This window comes from Natrix helvetica (assembly GCF_964273705.1).
Source record: "Natrix helvetica genome assembly, chromosome: 1".
Classification (NCBI taxonomy): Eukaryota; Metazoa; Chordata; class Lepidosauria; order Squamata; family Natricidae; genus Natrix; species Natrix helvetica.
Window position 1 is genome coordinate 234,026,897 of NC_138548.1, and position 27,444 is coordinate 234,054,340.

A 27,444-nucleotide genomic window follows, 5' to 3' on the forward strand; every position below is an offset into this window, starting at 1 on the left:
GTATGGATGATCATCTTTTTCAGGCAGGAAATGATGCTCTACATCACGGGTGTCAAACTCGACATGTCATGTTGCCATCAATGATGTATCATGATGTTTTTCCCCTTCACAGAGCTGGAGTGAGCGTGGCCTGCAAATGAGGCATCGGCCCACAGGTCGTCAGTTTGACACCCCTGGTGTACACCAATAAGTGGTGGCATTTAGTATTTGTTTGCTGGCTTCAGAAATATGATGTCATCCTTTTCTCATCTGCCTAATCCTTCTAATTCAGTATGAATTGTGTGGTAGCTGATACTGGTGCTACTTGAAAGGACATCAGTATAAATACCTTTCTACTATACTAACATAAAAGATTGAGTAAAGTCTTCCTTCTCTAATTATTAAGTCTGCCATAAAATCATTGTATATATGTTCCCTAAATCTAGAGATATTTAACCAAATACAGAATTAAATGTGTTAAATTAAGATCCCTCTATGGATGTACATATGTTCAATATAACTTTCTGTTTGTGTTTTTATGTAGCCTTACATCCACAGCATAATTTTCCTTTTTTTACTTCGCTGTCTGGTTTTGAAATATGACAGACCAGTTATGAGAAGAGATCCTGTATTTAGGTTGGTATATATGTTAGTAGGCTCAAGGAGAGGAAGTGTGTATCTGCATGCATGTATCAATTGTTTGGTTGATTGATTGATTATGCATCATTAAGTTATTTTTGACTCCAAGTGACCACATACATAGATTTTCTCCATGATAATCTATCCCTAAGCTGTGATTTTTGATCTCCCATTCATTGCTATTACTGAGTTATCTACCTTGCTACTGATCATCCTCTTCTCTTTCCTTCAATTCTTACCAGCATTCGAATTTTCTTCTGAGATCTAGGTCTTTATTTATATCACACATTTAGAAACTGCCCATCTTCTGCTCAGAGCAATTCTGTAAAATATGATATTAATAGTAACACCAATGCAATTGAACTATAAATGTAATGTAGTTTTTAAAAAAATGATAATGCAAAGAGGAATAAATAGTTTTTTAAAAAAATAATGTTTGTGATTATTGAATGTTGTGATGATGGGATCCATTCTGAAAGAAATTCCCGATTTCTGATGTGAGTCATGGCTGACTGAAGATATTATTGCAAAAGAGTAGAAATGACCATGGTGAAGAATGAAAGGCCACTGAGCAGGCTGATCCTTTGAATTTCTCCAGAGAAAGAGATAATGGAAGATCACCCACGAATGCTATGAATGGCATCTCCCTGTGAGATAGCCATAAAGCAGTGGGCCTCCATGTGTTTGATGCCATGAACTGAGGGAAACAACATCTTTGCTCTCAGGATCAGCAGAGCCTTTAAAAAGGATACTAAGCCAGATGAACTCATTTCTAATCACATTCAGAAATGTTCAGTTTAGGCAGCTGGTTGATGTCGCAACATTTTTCAGATGCAAGAGAATGGAGCTCCGTCCCCTATGCTGAATTGTTCTTGTTTGTGGCCTCCGTGAGGGGCCAAAGCCATCCTGGACGGGTGATGAAGCAAAGAGGGGCACCCTGTGAGGTAAAGGAGAGTCACAGCACTCCTGGAACCCCGGTGTTCACTTTCCCTCTCAACCACGCCAATAAGAAGAGGCAGCTAAAGTTGACTGCCACAAAGCTGTGACAACCGATGACCATCTAAGACTGGTGCTGGAGTGAAACAGGTGAACAATGGCTGGATCTGGGGGAGAGGATTTTCTTTAAATTTAACCCCAAGGAACAATTTAGAACTATTTGCTCAGAAATATCTGTAAAAGTGGCACCCAGGCATTCTGAGAATTTACCAAACCTGAAGCGAGGGACGTGGGAGAAAAAAATAATAAATTTTGAAAGATACAGAAAACTGGACTCTTAATTTGGGAGAAGTGGTACTGGGAAGGCATTTTAAAATGCTGGAATCATTTACTTACAAAACTTATTATGCTTTCATGGTCATTCTATTACCAAAAGAAGGCTTGATTATTGGCAATACTGAAATGTAAGATGAGAGTGCCACCTGCTGTCAAAAGGAAAAATTACAGCCTGGAAAGACCTGCATGAAGAGTTTTGAAAATATCCATTGGATTATTTTTAATTACCCTATGACTACTCCAGATAAGGACTCCTGAATGATGTTAGAACATGGGCCCTCAAACTATGGCCAAACTCTTTCAAAGCATGGAGATTTAAGGAGATGATGGAAAAAATGGAAAATACCATACAAAGTATTGAAGCGGGCATGAGATGATAGATAGATCATTTATCTTTTTTGTTCTGTTTTTCCTTTTCTCTCTCTCTCTCTTCTTTTCTTAGGTGAATGACTTGGTTAGAAATTAAGACAGGATAGCAAGAAAAAGCTTTTTAATAAAGAATGATGGGACTAAAGCTAGAATAAGTATAGATGTAAGAGAAGAGGGAATATTAGTGTATACAGTTTTATATAATAAAATAAAAGTAATATCAAGAAAAAAACATGGAATAATTGAATAACGATAGATTGCAACCTAATATAAATCTGTATGATTATTGGAAAAACTTAAGTTGATTGAATGTAATAATTATGATTAACTTTATCAGTTTACTTGTATTAGAATTTATGACACCCAGGTACCACACTATTCACGCATTGATTTGATATATTTGTAAAAAATAAAAAAAATAAAAAACTTGTAAGAAATGTTCAGTTTAACCACTTCAAAAAGGCAAGCTTTATTGACACCTGGTCAGTGTTACCTTCTTTGGATCAACATTTTTAAAATAGGGACTCAAGAATTTGAAATAACTTGCAATTGATAAAAAGCAAAAAAAGGATTTGATTTAAGAAAGTTTTTAATTGATTGGGAGACTAGAAAGATCTCAAAAATTGGTTATTTTTGCTGAAAGATTAAAAAACAAGTATATAATTAAATAACATACTCATGGGAAATGACTTAAATGGAACAATACCCATATTAGGAACTGAAGCTTGATGAAGTTTGCAAATGAACACTAGAGCAAACTAAAGGTCCAGGTAGAAAAGAGTTAAAATTACTAACTCAGCGATAACTTTTTCTTGTGTTAAAGAATCCTTTGAAAAGTAATCTGAGATTTAAATAACAAGTATCTCAGAAAAGGTACAAATTTCAATGGATAAACATTTAGATGATGATAACATTTAAAAAACATTTTTACCTGGCATAGACATTATAGCATTTGAAGGCATGGAAGTGAACAAAACTGAGATTCCCAAAAGGGAAATACCAAAAGGGAAATCAAGAAAATGAACTGGACATTGAAGAGTTGCAACAAGAAATCCTGGATCGGCCCGGTGCTGGCGAAGCAAGATGGCACACTTCCGTTGTCTCTACGCACTTTGAAATTTGACTCCACCCATAGAAATTGCTGGCATTTTGTCTTTGCCTCCGTGACACTCAGAAATATCTCTTGATACACTGTATCCTGAACTGGGAATAATTGATTTTATTGTCTGGATTTGAATTATAGAAAAGGTCCCTATTACTGTCTGGACTGCCTGCCTCGTGATCTCTCTTGGCTATCCCCTTTTATAGCTGCCATCTCATTGTATGGACACAGACACCTCTGAGTTTCTTTTATTAAAATGGCACCGAAGAGACCACCACCTGGGAAACCAGGTTTTGCTGGTTTTGCTCCAACATCTTCAACCTGCAGCCCCTGCGGACAACAGACATTAACATCGCTATTACAACCCAAAGCCCCTGAGGAGGACCTAACCCACCAGTTGCTTCAAAAGCTCTTAAAGGGGTAGGAGGACTTGAAAAATCAACAGAAAGAAATGAATGAACAGCTCAGAGAGAATCAAAACCAAACGGCTCAAAATAAACAGAGACTGGACGTTTTGGAGGAGGGGACGGCTGAGATGAGGGGGGAGGTGAGGGGGGTCCAGAGAGGAAACCTAGAACTTGAGAACCATCTGATAAAAATGGAATTTGAAAGGATGTCTTTTTTCCTTAGATTTCAAAATGTAATTGAGACTGATGATGAAGATTTGAGGGAGATCATGACAAAATTATTGGCTGAATATATCAAAAAAGACAGACAGCAGTTGGGTGGGGATATTGACCTGGTCTATAGAGTTAATTCAGCTTATGCTAGAACACACAATGTTCCAAGAGAGGTTCACATTAAATTTCTTAGAAAGACTACAAGAGATGAGATTCTGAGTGCACAAAGGGGGCAAATGTTAAAATACAAGGATAGAGAGATAGTCATCCTGAAACAAATCCCAAAGAAAGTTAGAGATAAAAGAAAAAAATATGCGCTCTTAGCGAAAAAACTATTCGAAAAAGGGGTTTGGTTCCAGTGGCTTTTGCCAGAAGGTATGCTGATATTCTGGGAGGGCAGTAGGGTTAGAATTAATACAACTACGGAGGCGGAGGCCTTCATAGAAAAAAACAAAGCTCTCCTAGATAAAGCTGATGATACCACACGAGACAGACAAGACACGGGAGGTGCCGAGGCTTTGCTGGAGGGGGGGGGGGAAGAGGCAACATTGAGAAAAGTTAGATCACAGAAGTGAGTTAGAAAAATAATGCAATTGCTGATACAGGGAATTTTTTTCTGTTTGATATAAAATAGATTGAAATTATTGGAAGGTATAAGGTAAAAACAAGCTATCAAAATATAGCTAAGTAATAATTATCTTGTTTATTAACATGTGAAAGTTATGAGAACTGGGGGAACTATTTCCTGCATAATGTAGCTGTCAAAATTTGTAACCATACCCATTACCCTTTTCCTCAAAACTTTATAAAACTAATAAAAAAAATTATTCAAAAAAAAAAAAAGAAATCCTGGATCGGGATCTCTTGATGGGATTTACAAAATAGGCTTTGAAGACTCCTGTCAAATGTCAAAGATTGATACCTTTGGAATGATTTCGAGGTCAAAATTGTGCAGACCAAAAAAGGAGGAACATGAAGTTGGACTATTTGATCAATGATACATTATTCGGTTAATATTTCTGGTACCTCCTAATGGAATTTTTCCTAGGATTGAAAGGATGATGATTTCTGGATTGCATATAGATAAAAGTTAGGCTATGGAGAGAAGAATTCTTTATTTGTAACTTTAAAATAGGGTGAAAACCTACAAGATTATATTGTTCTGTTGATGAAGGTTTGAAACCACTTTGTTATTGTCTTTCTTGTGTTTTTTTCCCCTGCATCTTCTGAATTCTTAAGTTTTTTTCTTCTATTATAGTTTTTATTAGTTTTTACTAAGTCTCCTAAAAACTTCAATACATTATTAAAAATATAAAATAATGGTACCTTATAAGGGACTATTATTTTATAGGGAGATCAGTGTTATTTTTAAGGAAAAATAAATTATTCTCATTTCATACCATGCTTTCAGATTTGTTGATAATTTCACACTTACAGTGTGAATTAAATTGACTTACAATTTTTACTTCTTTGAAATCAAGCTGGTGTGAGTAACCATTCCTTTTGTAAAATATACTCATTAGTTATAGGACTTCCTTCAATAGGATGTTGTAAGTAATTTGTATGTTATCTGCAGGATAAAGTTGTTCGGATCTATTTGAAGTTAGATTCTGGAAAGATAGGTGATAACCATTATCCAGTATAAGTCAAGTTGCTGAATATTGTGAACCTGGTCATATGTAGATTGGCTACCTGATTTGTTAAAGTGGCTTAGAAATTGACAACATTGATAACAAGGGAAAAAAGAACCATCAAGCACTTTAATCATGCCACAATGATGGAGAAAATGGGAGCAAAGAAAAGCAGTAATATAAATAATAGAGCTGCACAAGCATTGAGTAAGTTACCACATAAGATCTCCACCAACCTTCTACCTCAAGGTTGGACTGTTGATTGCTTTCCTAGTTGAAATCAACATTTATACTTTAATATTCAGTCACTTCAGACTTGTATCTTTGATCCCTAGGATTTCTCCTCAAAGAAAAAGGACCCATCAGAATCCCGAGGAGCTCAGTGAAGAGACTGATAGAGACATTCTAGATGAAAGGACCAGAGCTCAGAGTGCACTGGATTCTGCCAATGAAGAAGAGGTAAAACATATCTATTGGGCGTTTTATATTTTGAAAAAAGACATACAGTATGAGTTGCTCCATTTATATTTGTGGTTTGCTTATTGAGCGTGGTTAAATGCACAATCATACCTTTCACTTTGCATGGCTTAATTACACTGTGCAGGGACATACTTATCAGAACTGCTCTCAGGGATACTAAGGTACAGTTGAGGAAAGAAAACACCAGAGTCCAGAGTTGCCAAGGTCGCATTTTCAAAAGACCTATGTGCCCTATGTCAATATTCAGGTCATCCGGATATTGTTGTATTGCAATTTTACCTTGTATTTACATTGCATTATTATCATCACTGTTACCTTGTTTTCTACATTATTTTCACTCTTTTGGAGCAAATTGACTTATAAATTTCTTTCTTTCAAACCAAGCTGGTATTAGTAACCATTCCTTGTGCAAACTATACTCATTATATAGATAGGAATATTAGGAGACTTTGCTTGGTGCTGAGAAAGCTATGAGCAGAAGCATCACCTCTACCAAAGAGATTACTTGCCATTGACATTGGAACTAGAGTAACTAGTGTTTCTAATTACCAAGATCATTGAATAATTTTTAAAATGACTTATGGAAGCATCAGGGACATGTGTCAGATTATTTGTCCTTAGTTTATGAAAATATAAATATTTTAAAACTCTAAAATGGGGACAGTTTCTCAGAGGCCAAAAATATTTTTCAGCAATAAAGGTGAGATCCAAACCACCAAAATGTTGTTCACTTCTGTGGGGATACATGGCATTCTGGATGCTGAAAAACTAAACACGCTTTCGATGAAACAGTAATTGTAGGTGGAACCATACACAGATTATTCAAAAAGGATACAATAGGAAGAGGGATACTAAATGGGATATGACTATGGAAGAAGAAATAAATATGTTTTAAACTTGCCAAGGAAACTCCATTTCAGACAACTCTGGAATTGCCCATTTCTCATTTGCATTAAACTAATCTGGCTATTCTAGATCCAAGCAGACCTAACTTCTGAAAACAAGGAATCTTCTCCCAAGATAAACAGATCTGTTTGGAAACAAGAGAACCAGTCCTTGGTTATCAATAGAGAACAAGTGGAGCAAGTGGCCAATTTTATGTTTTTGGGTGTTATCATAAAAGAGGACCTGACCTGGGGTGCTCACTTTGCAGCACTGGTCAAAAGGGGCCCAGCAGAGATTATACTACCTGAGACTTCTCAGGAAACAACAACCGAGTGAAAAACTGCTGGTGACCTTCTACCACTGCACTATAAAGAGTATTTTAACTTACTGCACCTGTGTATGGTTTGTTAATTGCGTAGTGGTAGATAGGACAGCACTCCAGAGGGTTAACATTGTTGCTCAGAAGGTCATTGGTTGCCGTCCCCCCTCATTGCAAGAGCTTTATAGCTCCCGCTGCCTTAAGAAATTTCAAAACATTCTTAAAGATCCTTCTCATGTTGGGCACTCTTTTTTTTGAACTATTACCATCTGGTAGACGGTACAGGACAATAAAAACAAGGACAAATAGGCTGAAAAACAGCTTCTATCCCTGAGCAGTAACTGTATTGAATTCTACTTTATAGTGCAATATTAATGCAGTATCAGGAGTTTTCAATTCAATTGTATAGAATGTGAAGGATGTGTGTTTTTGTTTTATTCTTATTTTTATATAATTTACTTATTTATGATGTACACTGAAGATGGCATTTAATTTCGTTGTACAAGATGCAATGACAATAAACTAAATTAAACTAAACTAAACTTTAGGTGTTTCTGTCCCAGGTGAAAGATAATGCCTATTTGGCTTTTTCTGAATAAACAAATGATAGAAATATATTTGTATATGTGTGTTTGTGTGTGTTACCATATATATACACTGTGTGTGTGTGTGTGTGTGTGTGTGTATATATGTATGTATATACATATACATACATGTGTATACACACACACACACACACACACACACACACAAATGTCTTTCTGTCTCCCCTTCTCTTTATTTAGAAACCAGTTATCATCGTCCACAACTTGCGCAAAGAGTACAGATATGGAAAGGCTTGTTCTACTCCATGTTGCAACAAACAGCAGAAGAGAAAACTGGCGACCAAAAATGTTTCTTTTTGTGTTAAAAAAGGTAACATGTCCCTCAAATGCATTTGACCTAATATAACAGCAGCCATTTGACGAGAGAAGGCCTGTCTACGCTTTGTACCCTACTTCTTAGGAAAATAAAAGAAAATAACTCCAAGATTCCTTAAAGCAGCATATATAATACATTTTGAGCTATATTTTAATAGCAATAGTTTCTTTGCAGGAGAAATATTAGGGCTTCTGGGACCAAATGGTGCTGGTAAAAGTACAACAATTAGCATGATAATGGGAGATATGGATCCAACTGCTGGGCAGGTAAGTGTAACTTTTTCTTTAGAAAGAAAAGCATATTATATTTCTCTTATTTATTATTGTATGGTAATACTGGGTATCCAGTTTAGGTAGCTAATGTCAATATAATCGCTTTAAATAATATTACTGTAATATATCAGACAATAGACGAAGATAAGAGAGACCCATTGAAAAAGAATCTATTTATTAGTTTATCAAAGGTATCATTATTGGAGTGAAAACTTTCTGTGGAGCTTCCAATGTCACCTTCATTGCAACTTAGTTATCCACAGTCCTTATGATCTGCCATATTGTCTGCTTCTGCATTATTCATATATTGTGCTTCCTTCTTGGATAACATTAAGATCTTCTAAAAACTTACTGATTTAATATAAATGATAGTCCTTATTTATCAGAAATGCACCTTGTCACATCTTTGATATTTCAAAGTATATTCTTACATTGGACAAAAGCAAATGAGGTCCTTACGCTACCTACTTGGAACAGGTGCATATTAAAGGAACTGATGGAGCTGCAACAGAGGAAAATGCTGGTCTTGGCTACTGTCCTCAGGAGAATCCGCTCTGGTCCAACCTGACCATGAAAGAACATTTGGAGATTTTTGCAGCTGTAAAAGGGATCAGGAAGGATGATGCTACTATGGCCATTAATAGGTAATGAAACCCAAGATATTTTTTTTATTACAAAATTTATTTCCCAAGATTTTTCATTCTTAGGAATTTAATTTCTCAGGCTGTATGTTTGAAATTAACAATACTCTGGAAAGTATGAAATTGCTATCTGAGCAGTTAGCAAATAACAGGTATTTTTGTGTATCTGAATAACATACGTACATACATGCATACATACAAGCATGCATGCATACATACATACATACATATCCATTCCTATTATTTTATTGGAGTGTGGTGTATTTTGCAATTGTCATACAAAGAGCCTCATGTAGAGATTAAAACAGCAAAATTTCTTCTTTTTTCAGAATAGCTCGAGTTCTAGTCCTTGAAGAGCATTTAAAAAAGACTACTAAAACATTATCTGCCGGATTAAGTAGAAAAGTAAGCCCTCAGATTCATTATATTTTAGCTACAGGTCTTGTGATTGCATATGCAGCTGTGCTTTCTCATTCCTCCTTTTAAACTTCTTCCTCAATGCAGTTTTTGTCCAGCTTGTCTGCTCTCTGAAAGTATTTCCATAAAATAAAGAAATGAAGTTGAGAAAAGAAGAGACAGGGCTGAAGATAAGGGAGGAGGAGGCCTTTTGGCATGAGGAGCCATGCTAGGACGCCATGGATGTCTGCATTTATGCTGACAAGCCACCGTGCCTAACTAGAATTAGTATGATGTGGTCCTTGCTTAAAAAAATATGTCAGTCTTTCATCTGACTAAAGGAAAGGAGAATGATACAATAGCATGTTCCCGAGTACTCCATCCCAAAAACTTCTAAACTGATTTACTTCTTTACATAGCATTAGGATACGTTACATTCCTTAATCGTTTTCTGAAATTCTGTTATATTCTGTATAATCATACAGAATATTAACATTCTTAAATAAGGGTTAAAAATCCGAGGACATAGGCAACCAAATAGAACAAAACTGTACATGGTTAAGAATAATTGGTAGTGATTTTTACTGTCCTGATTTACATTATGCAGTTCAGTTTGTAATGGCTGCATTTTCATATATTGTTGGTGGGCTGCAGTACCTGGAAGCTCTATGGAATTATAAATGAATCAGGCATGCACAAATTTATGCCAAGAAACTTGTAGACTTTGCTGTAATTGAATAACTCTCCTGATAATTGTCTTAAAAATCTAAATCGGTAATTCCTGAGACTTTGTTACATCTCCAAATGTACTTTGTGTTAAGCCACAAAGACTGCTCTCAAACCTGATGAGGTTTGTAGTAGAACAGAGTGAAAGAATATCTTTGCCCATTCTAGTCCTTCAAGAAGATGTTATGTAAAAATTAAAATGCCTTTTAATAATTCAGTTTTTTGGTTAGTATCTCAGAACCCTAACATGTTTGTCCTCACTGATACGTTGCTTTTCCGTTTGTGCAGCGATCATTAAGAAAACACATTTTTGAAGAACATATTGAAATGCGTATTCGTCACATTTCCATCTTTTGGGTGTGTGAAATATTTAAGAAGGTTTAATATAATTTCCTGCATTTCAGTTGTGCTTTGCCCTGAGCATGTTGAGTAATCCTACCGTGTGGATACTAGATGAACCAACCACTGGCCTGGATCCCAAAGGAAAACACCAAGTGTGGTAGGTGTTCTGTACATTAAACATTTAGGAGTAGGTTTCCACACTTAACACTTGTAGTAAAAATTCATCTCTAATCTCTTATCTTTCATATCTGAACAATCAAGAATGTATTGTTTGAATTAATGAAAAGTTTTTGACGAAATTCCATTTGATTTCTATTCCTACCTCTTGTAGCTTCTTAATGTGCTCTTAGAAAATGTTAGTTTTGTATCTGTATGTGATGAATCTAAGGCTTTCCAGAGCACCCAGCTCTCTTGTCTTTGTTCATGATTCTAGGGATTAAAAACCTTTTGCAAGGCTTTCAGTGTCCTCCTTTTCCAATGGAAATGCATCAGGCCAGTGACGTGCGGTGAGGTTTATGGCTGGTGAGGCTGGTGACGTCATCAGGAAGGGGGGTAATGGGACCACGTGTGCACACGTGGTCCCATTCCCCGCCTAGGATTTCCTGGGTCCCCATCCTAACCAAAGATTAATCAAATCTGACCCCGCTTAGTTTTCTTGGAATCAGCCATGGCCTTCTAAGCGCTACATTCAATATCGTATCACAAAATAATAATTGTAAAAAAAAAATACATCTGCTTTTTCTCTCTGTCTCTTTCAGCAGTGCAATTCTTAACAAGGCGCTGGCCACGACTCGGTTTCCAGGGTCCTTTCGCAAGCGAGCTGGCAGGGAAACGGTAGCTGCCTGTCCGAAAAGTCCATCGCACTTTCCGCTTTCATGAGCAACTTCCCGTAATCTCACCGTTGCTCAGTGCGGGGAGGGGAGCTGCTCACGCATGCGCATTTGCCCTGGAACAATGAGCTCCGGTGTCAGAACCCAACAGAAGGCGGGGAATGGGACCACGTGTGCAGGAAGGAGGCTGAGGCTAGAGGAGCCTCCTGCACCTCCCTCTGTCTTGCACACGTGGTCCCATTCCCCGCCTTCCTGAGTCAACATGAAGGGAACCGCGAGCTGTAGTCCCCTTCATGTTGACTCAGGAAGGCAGGGAAGGGGACCACGTGTGCAAGAGGGAGGCTGAGGCTAGAGAAGCCTCCTGCACTTCCCTCCTGCACATGTCCCATTCCCCGAGGCTCCTCAGCGCCTTTTCCCTTTTCCCTTTTTTTTTCTTTTCATGATGAGAGCGGTGAGGTTCTGCCTCCCCTGCCTCCCCTGACCGCACATCCCTGCATCAGGCTATTTCTCATGGAAACTACATATCACAAAAAAATAAAATAAAACAAAACAAAACATAGACATTCAATTTGGGGATTTATGAAATGCCCCTTGACATCATGCCAGTGAAATGGAAGGAGATAAGAGCATTAGCTATTTGTCTATCTTCACCATTCCTTTTGAAGAAAATGTCTTTCAGAGGCCCTTGAATCTAGAGAGCCTCCAGGAATAGCACAATAAACCTGATACTAATTTTAGTTTCTTCATTTACCAAATTTCTAGACTATCATATTTGCATGACTCTTTGCAATTGTATTTGAAATTAATTTAAGAGCTAAGAATATTTATGTAAATATGGATCTGGTGCTGCTTTATTCATGTTCCTGATACGTCCATGAAATACTGACTATAATGCATTAATCCTAATCTTGCCTGTTTCATATATGTACCACCTGATCAATAAGGAAGAGAAAGAGGCCTTTACCTTATTCCATAAGAGTGATGCACAAGCCGAGACACTTGTCCTGATTTCTCATCAACTTTCCCTCTTTATATTATGCTCATTGGACTTGATTTGGGATTAGATAAGATTTTGGCTTGGATGTTCCACTCATCAATTAAAGGTGCATCAAAGCAGAATTCAGGTTTCCTTCATTTTCATCAGTTGAATGGTTTCTTTAGGAGAGCAATTCACACCATGCTGCAGAACAAGGACAAAGGTGCCATTTTGACAACTCATCACATGGAGGAAGCAGAGGCAATGTGCGACCGAGTAGCTATCATGGTGTCTGGAGAGCTCAGGTAGGTGTTCTAGTGCATGCTTTCTTTGTTGAGCACATAGGACTTTCTTGTAGATTTTTTGTCTTTTTGGTTATGATGGATGAAGTTCAAAGTCTGAAATAGAGTAAGCAATAATGGAGTTCATGAATGCCACAACACATTCAAGCATTACGCGAAGAGAGTTATGGTAATGAATTTAGTAATTTATATTTATAGGCTAAACCCTGTATGTGCCCTGAGTCTCATATGCAAAGAATTTCTGCATGAAAAAGAGGATACAGACTTTACTGTATGCATTCTCTACTCAGAAATTGTAGTTAGTAGAAAGTGCAGCAATGTACACAGAATGTACATTGTACACAAATGATCTCCTACTGTGTAGTCTGTTGGATGCTCTTCTCCTATTTTGCTGATTAACTAAAAACAAACTTCAAATGTTTTATTGAAGAACAGATGTTAGTTTGCTTAATTGGAATGTTGCCCGAAAATGAGTTATGCAAGTTAAATGAGTTATGCAAGTTAAATTAAACTATCTGCTGATATCCCCCATTCAAGAAAAAAAAATAAGGCTGTATCCTAGCCCCTTTCCCACTTAATATTCAGGTAGCTCAATTGTGTATTTCATAACTAAAAAGAATTCTATCTTCCACAACTCTGTGATGGACAATTTAGCTGTGCTTCTTCATGCTGATGATGTGACTATTTTTTCTTTGACTCACATTGGTCTTAGAAAAGGTCTTTAAGCTTTTATGTTGTAGGAAGTCAAGATACACAAAATTACACCAATATAAAAATGGTGGGATTTGTTGATACAGAAAAGAACCTGAAAAATACAAACTTTAGTGGCAGATAAACAATAATTGTATAGTCTAAGTATCATCCTTCAAATACCTTGGCACAGAATTTCAACTTTTTGGTCTATGGTGTGAACAAATTTAATCTATTTCTGATAAGGCTAATAATAGTGCTAAAGTTTGTCCAGATTCCTAAGGGTGCTGTTTTGTGTTCTGTGTTGCATTCCAACCACTACTGACCTTAAATGCAAGCTAATTAACGCAAGAAGCACCATAAACAAAATGCCCAAATTCCTCCTCTTACTACATACAGCTATATTCGACATTGTGTTCGTCTGCGAAACATGGCTGAACGCATCTCTCCCTGACTCCATTATCACTGTAAGAGACTACCATTTTTACCCGTTCGATTGTGAAATGCATAGAGGAGGTGGAGCTGCTCTCTTCTATAAAAAGTCCTTAAATCTAAAAAATATTCAAGTTACACATGAACTCGCTCTTCCTGAAACAATCATCTGTGAGCTGTCCTTAAATACCACGCTTCACTTCTTACTATGTTACAGAAGCCCTGATTACGACATCATACATGCGAACAAATTAACTTCACTATTAATGTGGGCTGCCTCCTGCCTACATCCTCTTATCTTTCTTGGTGACCTAAATCTATCTCTTATTAATTGGACCCTAAACGAATGGACAACTGAACCCATACATTCAACCCTGTACAATGCTGTTACTAATCTGGGACTAGATCAACTAGTAACTAACAAGACTAGACTCAACAATTGCCTTGATCTCATCTTCTGAAACAGTTTAAACTCAATTTATGGACTATAAATAAAAGAACACTTTTCCAACAGTGACCACAGCATGATTGGCTTTTGTCTCAATATACAGCTTTACAAAAATCATCATAATGATGGGATACCCAATTATAACTTTAAAAAAGCCAACTATCATCTCATAGATACTGACCTCTCATCTCTTATTTGGCACATTCTATTCACTGGCTGTAATACTGCAGAAGACCTTTATAACATTTTTTTGCTTGAAGTTTATAGTCTTTAAACTATATGTACCACTAACAAACCCCAAAACCAGGGAAAACAAATTGCCCATAACAATAAGGAAGCTCCAATAAAAAACAATCTCTCTGGAAAGAAGGACTAGGGGAGGCAAAAAAACAAAAAAGGCTATGTAGCTAACTTATGCCACCAGACGAAGACTGAATGCACTAATTATCATATCTAACAAGAGAAAAACCTTCTGCGCAGGAAATCTAACTGCACCTTCTATAATTTTGTAAACAACCAACTTAAAGACTCGAGATCCATCCCACCCTTAAAAGGACCGAACGGCAAAGACTGTAACGATGAAGCCATTAAAGCCAACCTCTTTCACACATTCTTTGCTCAGTCTTTGTAAACAGCAATAGATCATGCCCAATATTTCCTAGTCGTACCACAAATAATTACAATGATCTTACACAAATCGATTTTACAAAAGATAACATTAAAAAAACCATCTCTATCTATTGGACCTGATGGATTATGTGCCTACTTCTTAAAAAAGCTTTCCATTGCCATAGCAGAACCTCTAAGCATAATCTTTCAGGACAAGCTCCTTGCCCAACCTATGGTCACTAGCCACAGTCATCCCTATCTTCAAAAAGGGAGACCCCAGCCTAGTTGAAAATTACAGACCAATGTCTTTATGTTGCGTCAGCTGCCAAGTCATGGATCATGAAATCATAAAACAATCCATTACCATCCACTTATAAATAAACAGCCTACTCTCTAATAAACAATTTGGTTTCAGAAAAAAAAATCCTGTAATCTACAACTCCTACTCTGCAAAAACATATGACTACACAACTCGGTCAAGGCAAAGCAATAGACACAATTTACATAGACTTCTGTAAAACTTTTGATTCAGTGGTACATGGCTACTGTTAAAACTAAAATCTTACAGCGTTTCCAGATCCCTGCATAAGTGGATAGATGCGTTCCTGTCAAACAGGCAATAAGTGATCAAAATAGGGAGTGCCCTATCAAATCCTGCATTTGTTAACAGCGGTGTCCCCCGTTGCATAAGGCTTCATAAACAGAGGGATAAAATCAAGATCACGTGAAGTGTTAATACCACTTTCTAAGGCCTTGGTAAGGCCACACTTGGAATACTGCATTTAGTTTTGATCACCATGATGTAAAAAAGATGTGGAGGCTCTAGAAAAAGTGCAGAGAAGAGAAACAAAGATGATTAGGGGACTGGAGACTAAAACATATGAAGAACGGTTGCAGGAACTGGGTATGTCTAGTTTAATGAAAAGAAGGACTAGGGGAGACATGATAGCAGTCTTCCAATATCTCAGGGGTTGCCACAAAGAAGAGGGAGTCAAACTATTCTTCAAAGCACCTGAGGTAGAACAAGAAGCAATGGGTAGAAACTAATCAAGGAGAGAAGCAACTTAGAACTGAGGAGAAATTTCCTGACAGTTAGAATAATTAATCAGTGGAACAACTTGCCTCCAAAAGTTGTGAATGCTCCAACATGGGAAGTTTTTAAGAAGATATTGGACAACCATTTGTCTGAAATGGTATAGGGCTTCCTGTCTAGGCAGGTATTGGACTAGAAGACCTCTAAGGTCCCTTCCAACTTGATTATTCTATTCTATTCCGGTCCGGTCTGGTCTGTTCTGGTCTATTCAAGGTAGTGTTTTAGGACCCACACTCTTCATACTTTACATAAATGGCCTTTGTGATCATATTATAAGCAACTGCGTTCTCTTCGCTGATGATGTAAAACTATTTAACACCACCGACAATGCTGCAACCCTTCAAAAAAATCTTGACTATGTATCAGAATAGTCAAACAATTGGCAACTTCAAATCTCAACCAACAAATGCTCGGTCTTACACTGTCTTGGCAAAAAAAATCAGAACACAAAATACAAGCTGGGGGGACAGAACCTTGTAGACGACCCTCACTCTGTCAAGGACCTTCGAGTACTCATATCTAATGATCTAAGTGCCAGAGCTCACTGTAATAACATTGCCAAAAAGGCATTAAGAGTTGTTAAACTAATCTTGCATGGCTTCTTCTTTGGTAATATTGTACTGCTAACCAGAGCATACAAAACATTTGCTAGACCAATTCTCAAATACAGTTCATCTGTCTGAAACCTGCACTGTATATCGGACATTAATACAATTGAGCGAGTCCAGAGATATTTCACGAGAAGTGTTATCCACTCCTCTGCTCACAACAGAATGCCACCAGACTTGAAATGTTGGGCTTAGACAACTTAGAACTATGCCGCCTTCAATCTAACCTAAGCGTAATACATAAAATTATCTGCTACAATGTCCTACCGGTCAATGAATATTTCAGCTTCAACCACAACAACACACAAGCTCATAATAGATATAATGTTCAGGTAAACTGCTCAAAACTCGATTGCAGAAAATACGACTTCAGCAACAGAGTGGTCACTGCCTTGAATGCACTATCTGACTCTGGGGTTTCTTCCCCAAACCCCCAAAACTTTAACCTTAAACTGTCTACTGTCGACCTCATCCCATTCCTAAGAGGTCTATAAGGGCACCAACACGCTTACTGTCCCTGTCCTAATGTTTCTTTTTATTCATATCCATTTCATGTATCCAAAATCAGGTTTATACTTATATATATATAATCTAATACATGCTTGATGAAATAAAAAAAATAAAAATAAATAAAAAAATCTTAACAATCTACTTTCAAACTGGGACGATCTTGCTGGAACGCAAAAATCAGCTCTATATCTGACAAACTTCACCTTTCCACTGATTCCCTATCCATCATAAATCTTTTTGACATTTTTTTCCTTTTCTAGGAGTTCCCCATTTATTCCCTCATCCAAATCATTGGTGAAGATGTTGAAGCGTACTGGGCCCAAAACAGAGCCTTGGGCTACTCCACTGCATACTTCCCTCCATGAAGATGCAGTTCCATTGATGCAGTCCATTGATGCAGTTCCATCTTGACATTCTTAATTCTCATTTCCGCATAATAATGGGGGACTTCAGAATGGTCTTACTAGTTTTAGTATGATGAGTGAACCCCAGCCTGTCAGCTTTCAGCAAACCATAAGTTATCTAGGAGCTTCCGGTAAATTTGCAAGGCAAACTGTCAATCTTATTCAGTCCACATCAGTCCAAACAGAGTTCTTAGATGTGAATTGGATTGAAAGGATAAGGGAAAAACACAATCAAAACACAGCAATATTCCAAATATCAGATATAACATGGGTTGAGGCACGTGAGAATGCAATGGAAATTATGGTATGACTTAAGGGCATCTCTCCCAGCCTCTCTACAGTTGCAATTGTTGACTGACAGTTCAAATTACAGAAGATTTGATAGAAGGGAATATTTGTAGTTCAGGTTTGACCTGTAGGGTTCTTGATGCTCTATGAGCTTTGTTGTTTTCTTGCAGATATTTCATTACTGAAATAGGTAATATTATCAGTGCTTACAGAAGAATACAAGGTACCATGCTACATGTACTCCCATGCACTTAATCCTTTCTCCTCTCTACATGAACATTGCAATGCTATTGGAGGCTCAATGGACTGGTGTCCTTTAAAATCAGCATTCTAATCCATGCCGGATTAGAATAGTGCCACCCAATAACAATTTGATGCCATTCATTGTATGCTGATTTATTTATTTATTTGCAGGTGCCTGGGTTCAATCCAGTACCTGAAAAGCAAATTTGGAAAAAATTATTTGCTGCAAATAAAAGTAAAAGGGGTAGAACAAGGAGATCTTGTGAATACTCAGATTCTAAAAATGTTCCCACAAGCAGCTCGTCAAGAAAGGTAACAGCAACATTTATCTACAATGTGACTGAATGCTTAAAATTGTTTGAAATGGGAATCCTTGTTCTTTTCAGATGGCTTAACTGAAGAAGAAAGTAACTTTTTAAAATTTAATCTCCTATTAGGAAGATTTTGCTTCTGAGGAGAAAGTCATATCTTTGATCCAGATGGTTATGCTACATGTTTTGCCTGTTAGATTCAGTTGCTTCTCAAAATTAATCACCATACTGTGGCACAGATGGAGATGTATGTAATGTGCAGAGCCAGTTTGGTCTTCTTTAGGCTAGAAAGTGGAAGACTGTGAGTTCTAGTCCAGCCTTAGGCATGAAAGCTAGCTGGGTGACTTTCGGCCAGACACTCATTCTCAGCCCAACCCAGGATTGTTGTTTTTGGGAAAAATAGGTGGAGGAAGGTATGTTGGTTATGTTCATCACCTTGAGCTATTTGTTAAAATAAAAAAGGTGAGATACAAATAAATAAAATCTTTGTTACTCCTCCCTGGACAAATTGCACCTTTATTTTTAAAGTTTCTATATATACAAATTGGGTTGCTCTGCCCAATAGTTTTGTTGGTCAGAATTATCAGTGGTATGGATTATTGCACTTAGACTTATATACCACTTCACAGTGCTTTACAGCCCTCTCTAAGCGGTTTTACAGAGTCATCGTATTGCCCCCAACAACCTGGGTTCTCATTTTACCCACCTCGGAAGGATGGAAGGCTGAGTCAACCTTGAGACTGGTGAGATTTGAACTGCCAAACTGCTATCAGCCAGTAATCAGCAGAAGTGGCCTGCAGTACTACATTCTAACCACTGCGCTACCGTGGCTCTTGTTACTGTTTATTATTGTATGGTTGCCTTCTAGAAAGTTTAAATTTTTATTTTTTATTCAACTAATTTGCTGCTGTCTTGTTTTGGAGCCACTCTTGGCATCTTATAGCATCAAAGCATTAAAAACATCAGGGATAAAATGAAAGTACATTCAAAGTAGTTTCAAGATGGAGAAGAAAGCAGCCAGATTTGAGGGGGGGGGATGTGCGATTGGGTCTTAATTAATCAACCCCCTCCAGTGTGATATTTCCCTGTTATCACTGAAAGTACTAGACTGATTTCCAGGAGCAGGATATTCCATAATATTGAGGCCAACATACTTTTGAATAGCCTCAATCCCATGGGGGAACCACCAATAATTTTGCAGGGGGGTGATCAGTTTGAATGGGCTGACTCAAGATGGAACCAGCAGTCCTGGAGATGGTGTTATTATTATTTTTCCTCTCTTTTGGATATTTATGGTTTCACCTATTTTTAGGATATCCACTTTGTTGGTCTACAAGATTCCAATGGAAAATGCACTGCCTCTCTCTAAAGCTTTTTCCATGTTAGAAAAAGGTATGTCTGTAAGTATTATGAAATGTGAAAACATAAACTTCTCATTAGATGGCATTATCTGCTCCTTATGTTGCATGAACACTGAAGGAAAAATAATGTGTTTTCTCAGATTTATTTTAAAAAAAATCTTTAGCATCTCTGGACATCTATCAAAGTGTGGAATTTGAATGTATTTCTTTATTTGCAATCATCATAAATACATGTCAGTTGTCAATTTTCTGAATTTCCATCATGTGACGTTTGAGAATGCTGCAATGGTGAGAAGTGTGAAAAACATTCATAAGTCACCTTTTTTTCCCAATGCCATTGTAACTTCAAGTGGTCACTAAACAAATGGTTATAACTTGAGAATGACTTGTAAGTACTTACGAAGCAGCCCAGAACTGCAGATCTAAGTTCACCATTCATGATCAAAGTTTCTCCTTACCTATGAAACCTCCCACCTTCTTGTAAGGTTTACTCAATGGAAACCTGTCCCCCTTTGGACTTCCAAAGTAACTCTGAGAGAAATAAATGACTCAGAGTCCACGTGCCAGAAAAAGTACAAATGTTGAACTACGTGTGGCTTTCTTGAGGACAGCAGCAAACTGAGTAAAATGTGTATGGCTAATACTCCGATGTCAGCTGAAATATTTTGTTCACTGCAGCGCCTTTCAATTTTTTTCAGCTTAGAGCCTCTGTAGGATTAAGAAAACCAGGTGCAAGTTTCCATTATAACCCAAAGTTCCCTCCATCCCACATGGTAATTTTAGTCAGGGAGAATAAATCTGGAAATTTCTGGTTTTAGCCCAAAGGAATGATAGCAGTAGATCTCCATGGCAGAGCTTATTTCAGAAATTCAGCCCTTCAGCATGTTTTCAAAAATCATTTGAAGCAAGTCAGGTGAATAAACAGTGCAGATTGCCATTAATAGAAGGGTCACCTTTTAGAGATCTGAAACTGGAACTTTTAGGAAACTGAATCTCTCTATATGGGCGTTCTGTCCTTATTGCTGCGGTAAACCCAGCTATAAACTCCCAGTTCCACTCCTTATTGACATGATGTTTTATCATTCCCTGTTGACATCTTAGGCTATTTTGCCTATGATGTGGTCTCTACTATGCAGTTCATTTTGGGGAATACCCTCTACTCTGAGGGGAATCATACACTCTTACAGTTCATTTTATTTGGAACTTACCTTCATAATAGATTTCTCGATTATGTTTATGTTATCATTATGTTTAAGACAAATGAATAGACAGAGAAATGAAGCATTGCAAAGTAACGCTACAACAACCCAACCATATTTTAAAGCACCACTAGTCTTTCGAAATGTTTTCAAAACTGAGCCTTACAAGGAATAGCAGCTCCCTGCAATGCTTTAAAACAACCCATTATTTTCAGTGGGCTGGACAATTCTGAAAAAGGATGCTGCTGTTTTAAAGAATCGACTCATTAATGTTGATTAATGTTTTATCAGACACAGCATATTTTCAGGCTTAAGAAGCCAGGCTGCTTTAATGAGTAGCACAGAGTTGGATGTTCATAGTTGAGGTCCAAAGCAGACTTCTGAATTAATTTCAAAGTCTGCACAGCTGTAATCCTTAACCTGATTGTCGTTACTAGTGACTATTGTGGCTATATGGGTATTGAGTAGGGAATGAATATGCTATGCACAGAAGACAAGGAAAAATGTTCCATGCAAAGCCTAACCAAGCCTCCTTTCCCCTCTTTACATAGCGAAAGAACTGTTCCATCTTGAGGAGTACAGCTTTTCGTTGAACACTTTGGAACAGGTAATCTCTTTATATAATATACTTATCTGATAGAATTTGTGGGGATTCTCTCCCCCCCACTCAGATATCGCAGCCTTACCATGGCAGAAGAGTGTTCCTGGGAGGAGTCCAAGGGAAGAACACTTGCAATGGACAGGAAGAATATATGTTCTCTGTAGGGTCCCTCCATAGTGCCCCTATATTCTCCATAGAGTCACTCAAGGCATGAAGGTCATTCAAAGCAGTCTCCTGTATCTGGCCATAGTGAACTAGGAAGATGCTAGGAAGCACATAATTATACTGCTTAGGAGAAGGCAATGGGAAATCACTCATGTATTTTATCAAGAAAACCATGTGGATAGATGAGATAAACTGACTGATGGAATAATGTTGGATGACAGTCCCCTTGGTTTATTTATTTATTTAAAATTATATTGCCATCTACTCATTCACAGCGACTCAAGGAGATTAACAGGAGATAAAAACACAATATAAAAGAAATAATAATAAATAATAAAACTAATAAAATAATAACCCCCATCCTCCCACCTTGCTGACAACATACACTCCAGAGGTCGATTGCCAATTTTTTTACTACTGATTTGGGTGCACTGCCATGAGCGTGCAATGTTTCTGCTCATGCAGAGAACATTCTTTACATGCGCAGAAGCATCCGGGCAGGTGGGCGGAGCCTTCCCCCACTGCTACTACCGGTTCGGCCAATCTGGGCCGAACCGGCAGCAACCCACCTCTGAAACCAGCCATTTAATGACCTCCATCCCATTCTGGGTTCCCCAGGCCTGCTAGCAGAAGCAAGTCTTCAGTGCTTTCTGAAAGAGTGTCAGAGTGGGGGCCAGTCTACTTTTTGGAGGAATAATGTCCTTCTAGCTCCCGCCAGACGTATCTCGTTAGGGGACGGGACCTGCAATATTTGTTGCCTCCGCGCTCTGGTGGTTGGGTGGTAGTGAGAAAGAGCTGAAAATATTTCAGAGCACTAACAATGTTGATGATGCAGCAACATTACATCTAGTTGCTGGTGTCAAAAAGACAGAAATAATAGTTGGAACATAGAACATGAGAAGTATATATTTGGCAAAGCCCAACACAACACAAAATGAAATAAACCAACTGCATTTTGATACCTTAGGCACGAAATGCAGTGGAGTTGAACACTTCCACTCAAAAGATCATCTTGCCTTTTCCCACAAAAAGCAAAGAAGGGATGGCAGTGCTTCCATAAAAACAGGAAGGGTACAATATAGCAAAGACACTACTTGGACAGAGTACAATCAATGGCCAATCAGAAATCCCTCAAGGATTCTTCATCCAAAAGATCCTTCTTTTAAAAAGGGAATTGTAACTAATCTTCTCCTAGGAAAGATAAGTATTAGGCAAATGTTATCTCTTACACCATTCAACCATCATTGACTTAACCTATTAAACTTTGTCTGCTTTATGTAGGTTTTCCTAGAACTTTGCAAAGAGCAAGAGCGAGATTATTTTGATTTGGCTCCGAATACAACTTTTGATTGGAAGAAACTTCAGGAGGGTGATCTCTAAGTCATCAACGCATTTTTTAAAAAAGAAGAATATTGACATAAGCACCAATTCCTTGACCTAGAAGAGCGAATATTCTCTAGATAATTATAATCTGCTGCTTAGAATGGAAGTCTTTAAGGAAAATGCATTGTGACTAACCCAGGCAGGGGGTTGGACTAGAAGACCTCCAAGGTCCCTTCCAACTCTACTATTGTATTATGCTAGCCATATCTAGAGAATTTACCATTGAGGAAAATTGCAACCAAGAAGGAAATGACTTTTTCTGCATTGTTTCATGTTTCAGGAACATAAATTTCACCTTTTTGTTGTGGGTGTAAATTAAAGTATACATAATACTTTCAAATATATAGATATATCTGCTTTCCTAAATAAGTACAGATGATATATTTTTCAGATTAAAATATATAAATGCCTTAATTCCAATAAATATGATATATACAGTATACCCAAAAGTTTATATGGCAAATAAATTGCTGCATTCTAAATATCTAAGCATCTTTCTCTCCTTTGTCCTACATTTTTAAACGTGCAACTGTGAAAAACTGAACACAGAAATATCAACAGTGCAGAGGGGAAAAATGGATTTTTTGAGCGGAGGGATGCCCCTTCTTCATCTCAGCAATACTGAGAAATAGAAGAAAATAAACTTTGTTTATTTTCTTCATCAGAAATGATTTTGGGATTAATATATGTCAGGGCCTGAGCCAGAAAAGAAGTAACACTTCTCAACCCCTACTGAAAATGAAAGAAGCTCAAAGCCAATCAAATTATTTTCTTATATGAATCACACATTTTTTTCATTCTTTTTTCTCCTTGGTGGAAAAAAAACACCCTTAACAATTACGGTAACCATTTGCTGTACTCTAAGGACATCTCCTCCCAAAAATCCCAACTCTGCACAGCCACAAGCCTCTTCATCTTTCTACTGCGTCTGGTTCCAGAATTAAGTCTGAAGTAGTTGCGATAGTGAACTGTTTTGTAAAGTATTATCAAACATCACATGAGAAACAGCTGTTATGTAAAGATTAAATAACACTAAGATACTATTGGGATTTACTACAGCTTTATTCAGAACCAGTTTCTGAATGATTAATTGCTTGTGTTCTTTTTTTGATTGCTGTGGATTTCCGAGAACTGAAAATTACAGATTGAAAGAATGTTTTCTATTTCATATGTTAATTTACTGGGTTATATGAGAAGTATTATTTCTTAATTTACTCTCTTGGAATTAACAATTTACTGTAGAATAGGTTTTTAAATTCTTAGTAGCATGTCAGTACATGGAGAATATTTGTTTAAACCCCAGATTTAAGTGAGTATTGTCTTGTATTGTGATAATATCTCTGGCATCAACTAAATGGCTGTTTACTTTTTGCTTATTTAGCTTTAGGGTTTATTGGACTTTTGAAGCCATCCTGGTTTCATTTGCTTGATTTGCCTCTTCCCTGATCTACTAAAAGTCTAAATATTTTTATCTTGAATTATAATACAAGACTCAGGATTTGTCACATGCAGAGTTTATGTGAAAATGATTACTTCCGCCATTGTCTAGTCTGGAGAAATAACAGATCAACAGAAGTCTGCCATGGTTATCAATTCTTTGCTGTCTCTTCCCTAAATTGAAATATGGGAATATTATTTGGTAGTTTTATTCTTGACTGTGGCTGGAAATAGCCATCATGGAACTTACTTGGTATTTTAAAGATATGGTTAGCTAATAATGTTAATGTTTAATGAATTAAACATTAAGGGTATCTTAACCAATAATTAATTTCAATACCTACCAGGATTTAAATGGAATCAAACAATTTATTTGAGGCTGAAGCAAAGAGGACCTCTTATGACATAACCACTAATTCTGGTCAATGATTATAATTAAAATGGAAAGTGTTGAAAATTAATCCATGTTTACTGTATATTTAAACTAGGAGAAATCCGATGATAAAATTATATAAGTATAAAGTGATGCATATTAGAACCTAAAGTCTTAACGTCACATAATGAACAATGAATTAAATATAATTCTTCGACTTAACTTCACATATGCAACTATGACTTATAAAAAAGGCTGGAGGTTCTTATTGTGGTTTCTAAGATTCTATAGTCTACCCAATGCACACATTAAAACTCCTTATTTAAATCTATGTGAGTCTTGATTTCATAATGGTACTGTCAAGGTTCCGAGTAACGCATGCAAAGAAATCAGAAATTCGAGGTAGGAAGGGTCCTCAAAGAACATGTCCATTGGATACATCATATCGGCACGGCTTGGTGAAAACCAACTCTAAAAGTTTCCTGTGGTTATAACATAATTAAAAGAGTAAATATTTCTCTCCCCAGATGTCACAATCACATAGTTAGATAAGCATAAATGTAGGGATTCTTTCTTGATGCCTTAATAGAGGAAAACTGCACATGGGGGTCAATAAGTGCTTTTATTTGTTCATTCGCTTTAGTGACAATATTTCTTTTTCTCCATAGATACGGTAGTGAGGGGAGGGGAAGAGAAGAGAAGAAGCATATTAAATAGCACCCATTGTGATTTATTAAATGTGTTAAGCTGGTTGTGGGAAGCCTATGGGAAACATGCAACCCCCAGACCCCTTATTTTGCAGTCCTGAGTGCAACTCCACATCATATTGCCAAAATACAACAGTAAAACCACTGATTTTCAGTTATGTGATTCTTTTTTTCCCCATTTCCTTTGGGATTGACACAATGATTATATCAAGACTTAAAATTAAAGTAGTTGGCAGGCTCCTTAGTCACTCCTCTTTTCATTCAAATGACACCTGTGGGGATGACCTTGGTCCCCATGGGAAAGCTCTTTGTTATGTCTGTGAAACGTCCCATTTATTCTCTCCCTCCCCCCAGAATGTTCGGCAACTATGAAGTGGCAAAGGAAAAAGGAAAAAAATGGCTTCAGCCAGATTAGATTCAGAGTTGACAGGTACTTTCTGGTATGGGAGTTGACAATGAAGTCCATCAAACCACAACGTTATTGGTTTCCTTTTTCTCAACCCGTTCCCTCTGCCTTCATTTTTTTCCAATCCTTAATTTCTTTGAGTGATTCCTTCTTTTCTCTTGTTACCTTTGAAATGTAAGTACAGTTGTAACAGAAGAAAATGCTGCTGCTCTCTTGGCTACTCTCCTCAGGAGGAAGCCCTGTGGCCAACCCGACCATGGGAAAAAAAATGCCTGGAAATGTATGGAGATATTAAAGAGATAATACTGGATGCTGCTTTTATAGCCACGAATTGGTATAAGCAAAAATATCCTTTTCATCATGAAATCCCTACCACAAGATATTCTATTGCTTCCTGATAGGATCCACTATTACAGTACCATGCTATTTATTTTCTTTATGTGTTTGTTTGCAGTTGGAGTATAAGAAATAGATCAAGCATTGTCATTTCTACTTTGTTTTTAGAATAGCTTGTGCTGTAGAACTCCAAAGTCATTTTAAAAAATAATAAAGAACCTTAGCAGGTGGGTTGACCAGAAAAGTAAGCTCCGTGTTTTGTTAGTCAGATAAAGATGGACAGATGTTAAAGGTTAGTACATATTTGATAGCAGCATTAAGGACAATTGGGCTGTCTAAGCCATCTGATTCATTTCATTCTTGCATTTGATCTCTCCCCTTTTTTTCTGTAAAAGTCCAGGCCAAGTTGGTGTTGCTTGAGAGTACATTTCTATGAGAGATGGCAAGAAGAGAATAGCAATAGCAACAGCACTTAGACTTATATATCGCTTCACAGTGCTTTATAGGCCTCTCTAAGTGGTTTACAGAGTCAGCATATTGTGCGCAACAGTCTGGGTCCCCATTTTACTGGCTTCGGAAGGATGGAAGGCTGAGTCAACCTTGAGTCAACCTGGTGAGAATGCCCACCGGAGTATGGGAAGCCTTGGGTGGAGAATTACAAAGGACTGAGATATTTAAGAGTTCTTCAATTGATGGAGTCTTGCTAAAACAACTTGAGTCATCTAGTTGCATTTTGCATTTACCTGAACTCTGATCTAAATTTCGCTACAGAGGTGAGCTTCACCAGGTTCTGAGCAGTTCGAGCAAACCAGTTCTTACTATTTTGTGCAGTTCTGAGAACCAGCTAATCACACCACTGGCTGGTCCCACCCATTCTGCCCCAGAGCTGTTGGAGCGGTGGCCGAGGCTGCAGCGCATACCTCGCTTGAACTTCCCAGTCCTTTGTTTAGGGGAGGGAGGGAGGGAGTATCTCCAAAATCAAATGCTTCCTTTTCTTGCAAGAAACATCGTTAAAGGGAGAAATGATGAGTGAAGGAGAAGGGAAGTTCTGTAACCAGAAAAACAGAGAATGAAAACAATGCATTCCAGTTAAATTAGAACTGGTTCTTTGTGAAGGATCTGTGAAAGTTTCGAAATA

The 27,444-nt window shown here is 37.4% G+C and overlaps 1 protein-coding gene across 3 annotated transcripts in view; it reads left to right on the top strand.

Moving 5' to 3' along the window:
• LOC309399135 (ABC-type organic anion transporter ABCA8-like) overlaps positions 1-23,101 on the top strand; it is a 106,831-nt gene extending 83,730 nt beyond the window's left edge. For 2 of the 3 annotated variants that reach the window (XM_081966656.1, XM_081966658.1), the window contains 12 exons: positions 524-615; positions 5,948-6,071; positions 8,082-8,211; positions 8,392-8,483; positions 8,967-9,133; positions 9,460-9,535; positions 10,657-10,751; positions 12,586-12,705; positions 18,199-18,339; positions 19,651-19,730; positions 21,450-21,505; positions 22,946-23,082. In XM_081966656.1, coding sequence (XP_081822782.1) covers positions 524-615; positions 5,948-6,071; positions 8,082-8,211; positions 8,392-8,483; positions 8,967-9,133; positions 9,460-9,535; positions 10,657-10,751; positions 12,586-12,705; positions 18,199-18,339; positions 19,651-19,730; positions 21,450-21,505; positions 22,946-23,044 — 1,272 coding nt within the window. In that variant the 3' untranslated portion in view covers positions 23,045-23,082. Of the gene's footprint in view, positions 1-523; positions 616-5,947; positions 6,072-8,081; positions 8,212-8,391; positions 8,484-8,966; positions 9,134-9,459; positions 9,536-10,656; positions 10,752-12,585; positions 12,706-18,198; positions 18,340-19,650; positions 19,739-21,449; positions 21,506-22,945 lie in introns of all 3 variants that reach the window. The other variant, XM_081966657.1, reaches the window with a different exon arrangement.
• Positions 23,102-27,444: the final 4,343 nt, after the last annotated feature.